This window comes from Rana temporaria, chromosome 8 (genome assembly GCF_905171775.1).
Source record: "Rana temporaria chromosome 8, aRanTem1.1, whole genome shotgun sequence".
NCBI classification, from domain to species: domain Eukaryota; kingdom Metazoa; phylum Chordata; class Amphibia; order Anura; family Ranidae; genus Rana; species Rana temporaria.
In genome coordinates this window covers 5343498-5359583 of record NC_053496.1, presented here as the reverse complement: position 1 = coordinate 5359583, position 16086 = coordinate 5343498, and the positions used below count along the sequence as shown (strand labels likewise).

The 16086-nt window shown below is 42.9% G+C and overlaps 1 protein-coding gene across 1 annotated transcript in view; it reads left to right on the top strand.

Annotated features, from left to right (window-relative positions):
* PPRC1 (PPARG related coactivator 1) overlaps positions 1-16086 on the top strand; it is a 50345-nt gene that overhangs the window by 31651 nt on the left and 2608 nt on the right. The window contains exons 6-9 of the mRNA XM_040321569.1: positions 413-466; positions 4904-4961; positions 9077-9147; positions 11526-12354. Of these exons, the coding sequence (XP_040177503.1) occupies positions 413-466; positions 4904-4961; positions 9077-9147; positions 11526-12354 (1012 nt within the window). The remainder of the gene's footprint in view (positions 1-412; positions 467-4903; positions 4962-9076; positions 9148-11525; positions 12355-16086) is intronic.

The window sequence follows — 16086 nt, the reverse complement described above, 5'->3', positions numbered from 1 at the left end:
TCTCTCTCTCATATTCTAATTTTTTTTATATTAAAATATGTTATTTAAATATATATATAATTTTAATCAAAAAAAGTGTGTGTGTATATATATATATATTGTTTTTATATTAAAATATGTTATTTAAATATATAATTTTATTCAAAAAATAGAATGTGTGTGTGTGTATATGTATAAAAGTGTGTGTGTGTATATATATGTATATGTATATGTATATGTATATATATATATATATAATTTTGTGTGTATTTTTTAATATTAAAAAATATATATATTCTATATTAAAATATATACACATTTTAATAAAAGATAAAAAAATAGAATGTGTGTGTATATAGATATATTGATTAAAAAAAATAGATATAGAGAGAATATTTATTTGTTTTTATATACTTTTTTTTTTTTTTTTTAGGCATTGAAGCATGTGATCTGACGAGCTTGCTGGAGGAATTTGAAAAGTCTGCGGGTAAGTTAAAGCCCAAATTTTTTTTTTTTTTTTTTTTTTTTTCATGCTTTAGACTTTTACCACTTGCTGCCGGCTTACAGTACATTTGCCACAAGGTTGGCATCGACTGCGGGCAAGGCGTCGTATCCTTATGCCACGGCTTACTTTCTAGTTGGAACACAGCAGGTGTTTGTCAGCAGGTTTATAGACAATTATTTTGCCTGTATACCTGCTTTCCGGCTGTGGCCAATCACAGCACAGTTTGGAAACGCACGCTCTTTGCTGGCCGTTCAGAACTGAAAGTAATTGGGAGAAACACCCTAGAGAATAAAATGGCGGTCATTGCAATACTTTTTGTCACACCGTATTTGCGCAGCGGCCTTACAAGCTCACTTTTTTTTTTTGTCATTCAAAAAAAAAATTTCCCTTTTTAGGAGCATTGGGTGGAAGTGATGTTTTGATGTCACTTCCGCCCTGCAGTGGTATGAAGAGACGGGTGGGGGCCATCTTCCCCTCACTCGTCTCCAGGCCACTGACGTGAGGTGATCCGATCGCCGCTGCCGGCGGCTCTGGTAAGGGGGGGGGGGGGGTTAGGCGCCCTCTCCAGCCGCCAATTTAAAAGCGAATCTGCCGCAGAGACCACTTATCTGAAAGAGGACCGCCCGCTCTTGAAGCGTGTACAGGGGTTATGGTGGCTAGCTGCTACCATAACGGTATTTCTCCTTTTTAAAGTAGTGACGTAAAATGATGGCGGGCGGGGTTAATGGGTCTTATTTGTCAGTCTGCACCGCTGACTGTTCGCCGTGCTCCGGGGACATGAATGAGGAATTTGGTGGTTCCCATTGTCTGTCTGAGCAGAATTTGCTTAGTTGGCTCATACTGGGAATCGCTTGCTCTGCAACATATGAATTCCCGGGGGTCAGGGGGCCTTCATAGGGACCCAAATCCACACACACTGGGGTCGGGTTCAGCAGCTCATTATCTGCCCAGCGTGGAAATGAAGCAGAACCCAAAGAGAATCCGCCGTGGCTGACAATTTGACTTTCTCTTCTGTTCATGGACGGACACAGCAGCATTGACCTTAGGGTTATATACCTTCCTTTCAGGAGAGACTAGGCACAAAAAACAGCACTTTTTTTTTTTTTATCCTCATTGGAGGTGTAATATTAACCACTTCACCTCCAGAGGGTTTTAAACCCCCCCCCCCTTCATGACCAGGCCATTTTTTGCTTTTCAGCACTGCACTACTTTAACCACTTAAGGACCGCCCACTGCAGGTCGGCATAACCTTATCTTTCACAATGTAAAAAAAAAAAAATTTGCCAACTTTTACTTAAAAAAATAAATTATTCCCCCAAAAAATTACACTTCTAAGACCACTGCACAATTACGGTGTGACAAAATATTGCAATGATCTCCCATTTTAATCTCCAGGGTGTCTGGGGATTTTTTATTTTTTTTGGGGGTTTGAAGTAATTTTTAGCTAAAAAAAAAAAAAGATTTTGGCTTGTAAACGCCCGAAAAATAGGCCCAGTCCTTAACCACTTAAGGACCACCTCCTGCACATATACGTCGGCAGAATGGCACGGCTGGGCACAAGCACGTACAGGTACGTCCCCTTTAATTGCCCAGCCGCGGGCGCGCGCCCACGACCCGGTCCGAAGCTCCGTGACCGCGGGACCCGCAGACCCGATCGCCGCTGGAGTCCCGCGATCGGTCCCCGGAGCTGAAGAACGGGAGAGGTGCGTGTAAACACAGCTTCCCCGTTCTTCACTGTGGCGCCGTCATCGATCGTGTGTTCCCTTTTATAGGGAAACACAATCGATGATGTCACACCTACAGCCACACCCCCCTACAGTTGTAAACACAAATGAGGTCACACATAACCCCTTCAGCGCCACCCTTGTGGTTAACTCCCAAACTGCAATTGTCATTTTCACAGTAATCAGTGCATTTTTAATGCATTTTTTGCTGTGAAAATGACAATGGTCCCAAAAATTTGTCAAAATTGTCCGAAGTGTCCGCCATAATGTCGCAGTCACGAAAAAAAATTTGATCGCGGCCATAAGTAGTAAAAAAAAAAAAAAAAAAAATTAATAAAAATGCAATAAAACTATCCCCTATTTTGTAAACGCTATAAATTTTGCGTAAACCAATCGATAAACGCTGCTTGCGTTTTTTTTATTTAATTTTTTTTTTACCAAAAATAGGTTGAATACGTATCGGCCTAAATTGAGGAAAAATTTTTTTAATATATATTTTTGGGGATATTTATTAAAGCAAAAAGTAAAAAATATTGCATTTTTTTCAAAATTGACGCTCTATTTTTGTTTATAGCGCAAAAAAAAAAAAAACGCAGAGGTGATCAAATAACACCAAAAGAAAGCTCTATTTGTGGGGAAAAAAGGACGCCAATTTTGTTTGGGAGCCACGTCGCACGACCGCGCAATTGTCTGTTAAAGCGACGCAGTCCCGAACTGTAAAAACCCCTTGGGTCTTTAGACGGCATATTGGTCCGGGGCTTAAGTGGTTAAAGAAATAAATTATTCCCCCAAAAAATGACACTTCTAAGACCACTGCACAATTACGGTGTGACAAAATATTGCAATGATCTCCCATTTTAATCTCCAGGGTGTCTGGGGAATTTTTTTTTATATTTTTGTGGGTTTGAAGTAATTTTTAGCTAAAAAAAAAAAATCGATTTTGGCTTGTAAACGCCTGAAAAATAGGCCCAGTCCTTAATCACTTAAGGACCGCCTCCTGCACATATACGTTGGCAGAATGGCACGGCTGGGCATATGTATGTACAGGTACGTCCCCTTTAAGTGCCCAGCCGTGGGTTGCGGGCGCGCGCCCGCAGCTCTGTGACCGCGGGACCCGTGGACCCGATCGCCGCTGGAGTCCCGCGATCGGTCCCCGGAGCTGAAGAACGGGGAGAGCCGTATGTAAACACACCTTCCCCGTTCTTCACTGTGGCGCTGTCATCGATCGTGTGATCCCTTATATAGGGAACCACAATCAATGACGTCACACCTACAGCCACACCCCCCTACAGTTAGAAACACAGATGAGGTCACACATAACCCCTTCAGCACCCCCTAGTGGTTAACTCCCAAACTGCAATTGTCATTTTCACAATAATCAGTGCATTTTAAATGCATTTTTTGCTGTGAAAATTACAATGGTCCCCAAAATTTTCCGAAGTGTCCGCCATAATGTCGCAGTCACGAAAAAAATCGCTGATCGCCGCCATTAGTAGGAAAAAAAAAAATAAAAAATAAAAATGCAAGAAAACTATCCCCCATTTTGTAAACGCTATAAATTTTGCGCAAACCAACTGATAAACGCTTATTTCGAATTTTTTTTTTTTTTTTTTTTTTTTTTAATATATATATTTTCTCCTGGATTTTTTTTCTTTTTATGCTAGTAATGGCGGCAATCATCAACTTATAATGGGACTGCGATAGTATGGTTGGTGGGTAATCTGACGCTGGGGGGGGGAACTGTTATGCAGGTATACAGTGGAACCTCAGATTGTGAGTAACGCGGTTAATGAGTTTTGCAATATGATCACTGTATTAAAAAAAAAAAAGCCCTAACTTAGTTTGAGAGTGTTGTCTCGCAAAACGAGCAGGATTCAAGCCAAATCGGTGTGCAGTACCGCGTTTGGCCTTAGGTTGGGGGGGCGCCGGAGCCAATTGGAAATGCTAGAAAAGACATAAAAATACTGTTCCTGAGCCTTTCTGAGGTCAACAGAGCTGTCCTCTGGCCTTTCTGTGTGTTTCCGAGGCTCTCCGGCTCCCACCTCTGGCCACATGCGGTATTGCATGCAATTGAAGTCAATGCGGAACTAATTATTTTTGTTTCCATTGACTTCTATGGGTAAACTCGCTTTGGTCTGCGAGTACTTTGGATTTTGAGCATTCTCCTGGAAGGTATTATGTTATGTGATATACAGGTGACCACTAGAGGGAGCTTTGACATCGCTTTGTATGAAAATTAAAGACTCCTTTTACACTGAAATGAATGGGCAGCGCTGCCGAAGTACCTACAAAGCGCTTCGGCGGTGACACAGCATGGGTGCTATTGACCCTTTCCTCGGCCACTAGCGGGGGTTAAAAGCACTCCGCCAGCGGCCAAAAAGCGATTCTAAACTGGCAGTAAAGTGCTGCTAAAACGAGCAGCTCTTTGCCGCCAACGCCTCGCACCACCCCAGTGTGAAAGGGGGTCCAAGATTTTAAGAGATGGCAATCGAGAAAAAGTTGAATGAAATAAATGCTACAGATGAAATGTATAGGAATGACCCCAGAGATTATTATTATTTATTATTATTTCTATGTCCATAGAGAGGTTGTAGGGAAAGCTCGCTGTGATCTGATTTGCTGTTTTCTCGATAAGACTTTTATTTTTTATGATTTTTTGGCTCTCAGTAGTTTTAACACATTTGGTTCTTTGCAGCTAAAGATGAGGAGCGTCTTCCTCCCAGTCCTGATAAAATGGCTGTAGGAAACTCGGGGTAAGTGTGAGAGTTACCCTACAGCTCGACATTGACACCCCCCGTCGCAGCGCGCTCCGCAATGCCGGCACCATGCTGCTCTCCTGCTTGGCATTTTTCTTTTTCGTACATGTGGGGGGGGGGTGGGGGAATATAGATAGTATTTTCTGAAAGACTAATATTGAGAGGAGTTTGTTTTTAATTCATGTGTATTTTTCCCCAAATTTTTATATATAAAATTATAAATAATATACAATTATAGCTTGATCTTCTGAAAAGACAAATACAATATATTTCAGTCTTTCAGAAAATGGCTATATTTAAAAAAAAAAAAATCTCTGGAGTGTGTGTGTGTGTGTGTATATGTGTATGTGTGTGTATGTATGTGTGTATGTGTGTATATATATATATATATATGTATATATGTATGTGTGTGTGTGTGTGTGTGTGTGTATGTGTGTATATATATATGTGTGTATATATATATGTGTGTATATATATATATATATATATATATATATATATATATATATATATATATATATATATATATATATATATATATATATATATATATTTTTTTTTTTAATAGATATATATTTTTTATTAAATATTTTCTCTCTATATATATATATATATATATATATCTCCTGTTTCCCTGAAAATAAGACCTAGCGTTATTTTCCAGGAAGGCTGCAATATAAGCCCTAGTTAAAAATGCTTGTAAAATCCTATAATCCACCCTATTACAGTATTATATATTGTACAATGTGGGTGTTTCTGTAATATAATTGCGGGGGAGGAGAGCTCCGGCGGGTAACAGAAGCACAGAGCGGCGCTATAACAAATGTATTTGGCACAATTATATTACAGAAACACACACATTGTACAATATATAATACTGTAATAGGGTGGATTATAGGATTTTACAAGCATTTTAACTCAGTTCACACTGCGGATTCCTGACAGGCAGGGAGGGAGAGGGGGAGAGAAGACGGCACATTACATGGTAAGACCTACCCTGAAAATAAGCCCTACTGTGTCTTTTGTTGGCATAATTAATATAAGACCCGGGCTTATTTTCGGGGAAACACAGTATATATATATATATATATATATATATATATATATATATATATATATATATATATATATATATATATATATATATATATATATATAAAATGTTTTCATAAAATTACACTGTATAGTAATTTTCATGAACGAGACTGAAAAGTGTCGTGGTGAATTGTTGCTCATCCCTGTAAAACTGGTATATTATGCTGTAGAGCTTGTGCTTTTGAAAAAAGCACACTTGCTGGCTAAACCCCCAGATAGAAAAAGGAGCCTAAAAAACACAAGAAATGCAGACGTCACATCTAAGGCCAGCCATTTCCTTTTTAAATTTACCAAAACCATCTAATATGAGGTATGGCCAGCTTAAGAATTGGTAAGCTGCAATAAAAAAATTGTTTACTTCCACCTTAGACAGGAAGTGATGTCATGACGTTTCTCCGGTCCTTCAAGGCCACAGAAGCAATCGGAGACCATCTGGTTTCTGTTCAGTTCTGTGACCAGCAGGGCCGCACCATCGGATCATTTTATGGGCGCGCTGGTGAAAACGGTAAGCCTAAGAAACACCAGCAAGTGCCGGGGGGGAAAACGTCCCCCTTCCCGCCACTTCTGAAAGCGATCCAGGGGCTAATGAGACGCTCGGACCACTTTCTTCATAGAGCCGGCTGAAAAAATAAATAAAATTGGGGGTTATGGCCAATGGCTTCATCCATAACCCCCAATAAACTACTTTAAAACCGCAATGTGTGTATATATACATATTGCGGTCAGCAAGTGGTTATATAATGAATCGGAAAAATGCCGCATCGCGGCCACTAGATGGAGTTGAGGATCATGGGAACTAAATATCTTGGTAATAGAAATATAGTAACAATTCTGGAGAATACTGGAGGGAGCTGACAAATGGGATGGTTGTAGGTTACATCTGTTAATGCAGTTTTAAACCCAAAAACATTCATACTATTTTTTTATTTTTATCTTTTTAAAGCAAAAAATCACTTTTTTTTTTTATATTTTTTTAAAATTATTTTTATTTTATTATAATAATCTTTTGCTTTTTAAGGTAGAGATTTTGAGTCTTTTTGACCTCGGATGTCATTATACGGAGGAACTGCCCTCCTTATTTCTACTACACGGGATATTTACATTCCTTGTATTGGAAATAAAAGTAATCAAAAAAAAAAATTTAAAGGCCCAATGTAAAAAAAATATATATATAAAATAAGGAAAAAAGAGTAGTGTCCCCATCTCTATGCGCTGTGCTGAAATGAACGCATACATAAGCTGAGCCTGCATGGGTAAATGGCGGTCGCAAAACTGCAAACATTGGAGCAAGAGCAATAATTCTAGTGCTAGACCTCCTCTAGCTCTATACTGGCAACCTGGTAAAAATAAATAAACATGTCGCCTATGGAGATATTATTAAGCGTCGTAGTTTGACGCCATTCCACTTGTGCGCAATTTTAAAGTGACATGTTGGGTATCTCTTTACTCAGCCTGACGGCATCTTTTACATTTCCAAAATAAATTGGATATATATAGATATAGATAAATATATAATCTTATTTTTATGTAAGTGTATTGTTTCCCAAAGTTGCGTTTTGAAAAAACGCTGCGCCAATACTGCGAGACACGATAAAATTGCAACCATCTCCATTTTTAATCCCTAGGACAGGCAGGGGTAAGCAATATCGAGCCTATTTGAAACTACAAGACCCTGACAATCGCAGGAAAGACTCCTAGAGGCATGATGGGATTTGTAGTTCCTCCACAGATAGAGGGCCAGAGGTTGCCTACCCCTGCCCTAGGGCATGGGTGCTCAACCTGTGGCCCTCCAGTTGTTGCAGAACTATCCCTCCTGACTTTGGGAGTCATGCTTGGGATGGTCCGCCCTTGGGATGGTCCGCCCTTGGGATGGTCCGCCCTTGGGATGGTCCGCCCTTGGGATGGTCAGCCTAGGCATGGTCATCCTCGCAGTTTCCCGCAACAGTTGGAGGGCCACAGGTTGAGCACCCATGCCCTTGGGTGTCTGCTACAAGAGGTATAGATGGATAGATAGAACTTGTATACAAAGAATTGTCAACAAAGTTTTCTCTTCAAGTGGCTAGAATTGTTACTATGTTTCTATTACTAAGAGATTTATCTCCTATGATCCTCAACTCCATCTAGTGGCCATAATGTAGTATTTTCCTGTTTCAGTGTTTATGTATGAACCTGTCTTGGCCATTGCCCATAATAATTGAAGAGTGAGAGAGTGGGTAACCGCTCAAAGAGAACCAGGTAATCTGATTCCTGTGGTCCGAGCCAAGGGTGCAGGCAGTGCAATCAAAATGCAGGTTAGGATGAAGGAAAAAAGGTGGGACAGCCGCACTCCAAAAAAACTCCTCCTTTAATTAAAAATCACAAAATACATGCCACAGCAAAAAACAGCACAACAAAAGAAAAGCTGACGTTTCGCACTATGCCTTAGTGCTTCTTCACTAAGCTATGAAGAAGCACTAAGGCATAGTGCGAAACGTCAGCTTTTCTTTTGTTGTGCTGTTTTTTGCTGTGGCATGTATTTTGTGATTTTTAATTAAAGGAGGAGTTTTTTTGGAGTGCGGCTGTCCCACCTTTTTTCCTTCATCCTAACCAATAATTGAAGAGTGTAGATGAGAAAAGTGAACCGCTGTAGAGCTTTTATTTTTATTTTTTTATTTATCCATATATAACTAGAAGGTGAGGAGTGTTCCGACATCCCGTCCTATGGTGACAACGCTGTTCCTCTATAGATGTATAGATGCTAGAGTGAGTGTTGTCGCCCCAGGACAGGAAGTGTTACTGTCGGGATCATTATTTTGAAAATAAAGCCATAAAAAAATGAATGCAGCCAACTCATCTAAGGGCTGTGAAGTGGCGATAGATTAGATTTTTATGTTGGGATTCGATGCGCTTTAATAGGATCCTATGGCTTTGTCCACGCCGGCAGAGCAGCAGGCGTCACTTTGCTGCGATGTGATTACACGGGGGCAGGGCGTCTCTAGGAACTGAACTTTATTTTGTATCCTTTTTTTTTTTTACAGATCTGAGCAGCCAATGGGAAAGAAGCCTCCCGCGGAGAAGCATCTGGCGCCGGAGTTGGTGAATACAGCCGGTGAGTGGGCAGCCATGTTGGTTCCCGACCATTGCTGGTCATTTCTTTTGGGTCATGTCCAGGGCTGTCTTAACGAGAGGGCACAACCTGGGCACTGCCCAGGGGCCCCAGCTGCATGGGGGGAGCCCTGCACTTTCCCCAAAGCAGCTGGTCCTTGAGCTCACACTGCCCCAAAATTAGGGGTCACCCAATGATGGCACTGAGAGTGATAGATGCAAAGGGGAGGCAGTCTGCATCCTACCTACTTAATGTCCGTTTACCTGCACTGTCATCATTATAGGGGCCCCAGAGCATCACTTTGCCCAGGGGCCCCTGATGCTATTAAGACGGCCCTGCCCATGTCCCGACACATGAGACGGATTCCCAGTCTGTCTTGGTGGTTAGCCAAAAAATCGCTGATCGCCGCCATTAGTAGTAAAAAAAAAAAAAATTATAAAAATGCCATAAAACTATCCCCTATATTGTAAACGCTATACATTTTGCGCAAACCATCCGATAAACGCTTATTGCGTTTTTTTTTTTTTTTACAAAAAATATGTAGAAGAATACGTATCGGCCTAAATTGAGGAAAAAAAATGTTTTTTTATATATTTTTGGGGGATATTTATTATAGCAAAAAGTAAAAAATATTGAATTTTTTTTCAAAATTGTCGTACTATTTTTGTTTATAGCGCAAAAAATAAACCGCAGAGGTGTTCAAATACCACCAAAAGAAAGCTCTATTTGTGGGGAAAAAAATACGCCAATTTTGTTAAAAAGCCACGTCGCACGACTGCGCAATTGTCAGTTAAAGCGACGCAGTGCCGAATCGCAAAACCTGGCCCGATCCTTTAGCTGCCTAAAGGTCCGGGTCTTAAGTGGTTAATCACCACTGGGAGTTTTATTTTTTTTTTTAAAAAAAAGATACAAATCTTTGAAGAAAACAAAACCACGTTTTTTCTGTTGTAAAATTTTGCAAATAAAAAAATCTTTCTTCATAAATTTAGCCCGAATTGTATTCTGCCCCATTTTTTGGGGGGTGAAAATAACCCAAATCGCTGTATTTATTCTGTAGGAAAGTAAGAGAGTCCACAAACTGTGATTTATATATCTGAAAATCGATCAATCCTGATATACTGAGGCCCGAAAAGGCCAGGGCAGTACAAATTACCCCCCAAATGGTCCCTTTTTGTAAAGTAGAAAGTCTGAGCTATTTAGTAAGCTTTTTTTTTTTTTTTTTTCCTTTTTTTTTTTTTTTTTTTTTTTTAGACTTATTGGGATTTCTTTTTTTATTTATAATTTTATTTTAATTTTTTTAACATACGGTCACCAGTGCAGTACATCATCCTATAACTGGGGTGACAATGATCAAGGACACTGACTGGTAACCGTGTGGGTGGGGGGAAAAACAATCTTTTTAAAAAAAATCTTTTTCTTTATTTTTTTTTTTTTTCTCAATTTTGCAGATTTTTTTTTTTTTTTTTTATTAAACAGAGCAATATAATAAAATTGTACTATTCTGTGGAAAGGGATTACGATTTATTGTATTTTTTTTAATTTTTTTTACAATTTGTTTTCTTTTTAGCAATGAATTTCATTGCTTATAAGCAAGCATTTTACTAAATGAAATCCACTCATTCAGGTTGATTTGTTGCGATTATCTGTGATTGGCCACAACTGACCACATTGTACAGATGGGCTGTGATTTGACAATGCTGGTACCATGTGATCACTGTGACCAATCACGGCTAGCAACACTAATTGTATACAATGGATGGCATGAAAGAAAGCCATACATTGTTTACAACTGTCACATGTGAGCCGCTGTGATTGGTTACAGCAGTCACATGGTACTGGCAGCGGGGGCCGGTACAATGATCAGTCGTCGGCTGTCTGGTGGACACAGATCGTAGCCCAGGACGACGTCAAATAACGTCCACCCAGATGGTGGCCTTGGTGCCATTCTGCCATAGGCCGGGCGGCAACCAGTTGATACCTTCCCTTCCGACTTATTGTACAATGACGTCTGGGAGGGAGGATCGTTCTCGGAGGGTGCTATATGATTTCCTCCCCTGGATTGCGCCCCATGGGCCTCTCTCCGGTGCAATCTGTCACTCTCCCCGTCCATTGGACACGCCTGATGACCGATCACTGTACCGGCCCGGTACCATGTGAACACTGGCCAATCACACCAGATCACATTACCGTTGTACTCCAATGAAAGGCTTCGTGTGGCATTACTTTCATTGTGTACTATTGTGATGAGCTCTGTGATTGGTCAGTCATCACAGCCCATCTGTACCATGTGGTTAACTGTGGCCAATCACAATAGTAAATCTCCTACAGCTGTCTTTGCATTAAGCTTGATATCCTAACGCAAAGCTCCTTTTTGTCTGCAGGTCTCACCCCTCCGGCCACTCCACCGCATCAGCTTTGGAAGTCCGTCAGCCAACCCCTGAATGGGACGCCCGTGCCGGTGACCGCTCAGGAGAAGCCATGTGCCTCGGTACTCAAGACCGCAAAGCTCATCGAGCCGAAACCTTTGCCGCAGAGCAAGCTGAGAAGCCGGACCCTCCCACCCGCTCCCTCCGTGGTATTGCCGGCTGTCCACGTGGGGTCCGGGGACCACGATTACTGCATCCTTTCGGCGACCCAACAACAGAAGGTTCTGGAGACGGTGGAGAGCGGCGCGGACGCGACCCAGAGGGAAGAAGGGTCGCGCTGGAACGTCAAGCACCATCAGAATATCGTCATCAAGCCCATCGTGCAGTTCAGCAAACGACCGCAGAACACCCCGTGCCCCAAGCAAAGCGCGCCCAACGTACCTCCTGTCAATGTCAAGAGCGCCAATGGTGGCCCTGCCCATCCGGTGGTTCCACCACCCTGCGTTAACATCCAGAAGGATAGCAATGAGCCCCTGGATCATAGGACTAATGTTCTATCGGAGTCCGCAGTGAAAAGCCCCCCCGGTTCAGTGTTATTGTCCCCGGACTCCTCGCCTTGTCGCAGCGAGATCGGGGAGACCAGAACTGATGCCAGGAGTGAGAAACCCTCCGTGTCCCGGAGGTCCCTTCGCTGCTATAGGAAGTTCAGGAATTCCCCCAGTCCTCAGAAGTCCAAGCGGAGGGGGCGCTCTAGCGGTAGTCGTTCTGCTTCATCGTCGTCGTCGTCATCCTCCTCGTCCTCAAGATCTCGTTCAAGATCTCCCCCAATGAAGAGGAGGAGAAAGTAAGTGTCTAGATTTATAGAACTCACCATTCTGCAGCACCAGGGGAAGGCGACCTTCGCTCTCCGGCTGTAGTGAAACTACAAATCCCATCATGCCCCTGGGGGGTCGTTGCTGTGACTTGTAGTGCCACAACAGCTGGAGTACTGAGATTGCCTACTTCGACAAAGTACAATTTTTTTACCTGGCTGAGCCGTATCCTCCTCGCTGTGCCTTGCCTGCCTCCCCCCTCCCAGACACTGCAGCTCACAGCGCCAGTGCTTCCAATCCGCACAGCAGTAGGTGGGGCCAGGTGCTGATTGACGGTCTACACCAGGGGTCCCAAACTGGTAGCCCCCTCCAGCTGTTGCAAAACTACAAGTCCCATCATGCCTCTGCCTATGGGAGGAGTCATGCTTGTAGCTGTCGGCCTTGCAATGCCTCATGGGACTTGTAATTTCGCAACAGCTGGAGGGGGGCCGCCAGTTTGAGACGACCCCTGATCTATAGGCTTGTCAATCAGCAGTGACAATGCTGGTAGCCACACCCCCTGCAACATTCTCTCCTCCCACTGTAGTGCAAACGGGCTCACCCTACATGAGAGGGGGTGACAACTCTGCTCTGAAGTTGGAAGCAGTGCAGCTTTGTTGTCACAGAAAGCTGCATTAGTAGCAGGATCAACGGGTATTCGTGCAGTGGCGGAACTACCAGAGATTGCACTTGGGGCTCTGGCGTTCTGCCCCTGTCGAGGGTTTCCGACTGCAGGGCTCTGAGCCGAGAGCGTCTTTCATACAGCCTAGATCCTTCGCTGACCTAACGGTCAGCGCAGGATCTAGGCTGTATGAAAGACGCTCTCGGCTCAGAGCCCTGCAGCCGGAAACCCTCGGTCAGCGCAGGATCTAGGCTGTATGAAAGACGCTCTCAGCTCAGAGCCCTGCAGCCGGAAACCCTCGACAGTGGCAGAATGCCAGAGCCCAAACCCCCCCTCCTTTCCTTTGTTGTCTCTCCAAAAGGAGCAGGATTCAGGCCAAAGCGGTGTGCAGTACCGCGTTTGGGGGGCGCCGTTCGGAAATGCCACGGACAGGCCCAAGGGCAGCATGGCTGACCTCTGCATATCTCGGGAAGAAAGTCTTTCCGACGTTTGCTTAGGTCAGCTGAGCTGCCCTCGGGCCTTTTCGCCCGGTTCCGAGGCTCTCCGGCGCGCTCCCCCCCGAAAGCCTGATGCCACATGCGGTATTGCATGCCATTGAAGTCAACTAAGAACTAATTATTTGCGTTTCCGTTGACTTCTATGGGGGAACTCGCTTTGATATGCAAGTACTTTGGATTATGAGCATTTTCCTGGAATGGATTATGCTCATAATCCAAGGTATAGGATATATATATATATATATCCTCTTCCATACCGGGCAGTTATACACCCATCCATACCGGGCCTATTCTGGCACTTCTCTCCTACATGTACAAATCATAATTTTTTTGCTAGAAAATGACGCAGAACCCCCAAACATTATATATGTTTTTTTAGCAGACACCCTAGGGAATAAAACGACGGTCATTGAAACCTTTTATCTTGCACGGTATTTGCGCAATAATTTTTCAAACGCCTTTTTTTGGGAAAAAAATTGTTTCATGAATTAAAATTTTTTAAAAACAGTAAAGTTAGCCCAATTTTTTTGTAAAATATGAAATATGATGTTACACCGAGTAAATAGATACCTAACATGTCACGCTTTAAAATTGCGCACACTCATGGAATGGCGCCAAACTTCGGTACTTAAAAATCTCCATAGGCAACGATTTGAAATTTTTTACAGGTTACCAGTTTAGATTTACAGAGGAGATCTAGTGCTAGAATTGTTGCTGGCACTCTAACGCACGCGGCGATACCTCACATATGTGGTTTAAACGGCGTTTACATATGTCGGCGGGACTTGCGTGTGCGTTCGCTTCTGCGCGCAAGCTACCGGGGACAGGGGCGTTAAAAAAATAAATTTTTATTTCTTTTTTTTTTTTATATATATTTATTTCTTTTTTTACACTTTTTTTTTTAATTTTTTTTTTTTTATCACTTTTATTCCTATTACAAGGAATGTAAACATCCCTTGTAATAGGAATGTGTGTGACAGGTCCTCTTTATGGAGAGATGCGGGGTCAATAAGACCCCACATCTCTCCTCCAGGCTGGAAAGCATGAAATCGGTGAAAAAAAATTCACCGATCTCATGCTTGTGGTTGCTTAGCAGCCGCAATCGCGGCTTTGTTTACTTACGGGGACCCGGGCGTGACGTCATCACGTCGCGCCCGGGTCCTCCGACGGTCATAGAGATGACTGGTGACCATCTGGTCACCAGTCATCTCTATGCTTCCTGCGAGCGCCGGACGATTCGTTCTCCGGGCCCCCGATGGCACGGGAGAGCCCGGAGAAGCACCGGATGGCGGCGGGAGGGGGGGGATGTCCCCTCCCGCCGCCTGTAAGAACGATCTAGCGGCGGAATCGCCGCTATGATCGTTCTTATGTTGTGCAGAATCGCCGGCAGTTTAGAAGGATATCTGAATGATGCCTCTAGCTGCAGGCATCATTCAGATATCCACCCGGAAAGCCCAGGACGTCATATGACGTCCACTCTGAACGGCAGAAGTTCTTTGTGGACGTCATTTTACTATGGGCCGGTAGGGAAGTATATATATATATATATATATATATATATATATATATATATATATATATATATATATATATATATATTCTCCACTTAACAACCACTCAGCCGTAATTTAACGTCCTGGGCTTTGTGCGGTGATAGCTGAATGATGGGTGGAGCTACAGGCATCATTCAGATATTGCTGGTTTCTGCCGGCGATTCTGCGCACCATAAGAACGATCAGAGTGGCTGTTCCGCTGCTTGATTGTTCTTACGGGCAGCGAAACGGGACGTCCCCCCTCCGGTGCTTCTACACACTCACCTGTGTGGTCGGTGACGGGATCCACCAGCCCCGGTTCTTGACACAGAGATTTCCGGCGGACCAGATGGTCGCCGGAGTCTCTATGATTGTCGGAGGCCGGGCGTGATGTTATGACGTCAAGCCCGGGATTAAAAAAAAAAAAATGCCGCTTTTTTTTATTGTAGGTTACCCAGCCTAGAGGTGAGATGTGAGGTCTCATTGACCCCCCCCCCCCCCCCCCTCCGTATCTCACTGTAAAGAGGACCTGTCATGTCACATTCACAAGGGATGTTTACATTCCTTGTAATGGGAATAAGTGATCTAAACTTTTTTTTTTAAAGTGTCAAAATAAAAAAATGTAAGTGCCCGTGAGCTCGCACGCAGAAGCGAACGCATACGCAAGTCCCACCCACATTTGAAAATGGTGTTCAAACCACACATGTGAGGTGTCGCCGCGAACGTTGGAGCGAGAGCAATAATTCTAGCCCTAGACCTCCTCTGTAACTCAGAACATGTAACCAGTAAAAAAATTATAGCGTCGCCTATGGGTTTTTTAAGTATTGAAGTTTGGCGCCATTCCACAAGCGTGTGCAATTTTGAAGCGTGACATGTTGGGTGTCCATTTACTCGGCGTAACTTCATCTTTCACAATATACAAAGAAATTAAGCTGACTTCACTGTTTTTTTTTTTTACCGCCATTGTATTCTCTAGGGACTCTGCTAAAAAAAGAATGTTTGGGGGGTTCTGTGTAATTTTCTAGCAAAAAAAAGTTTTTTACATGTAGGAACGAAGTGCCAGAATTGGCCTGG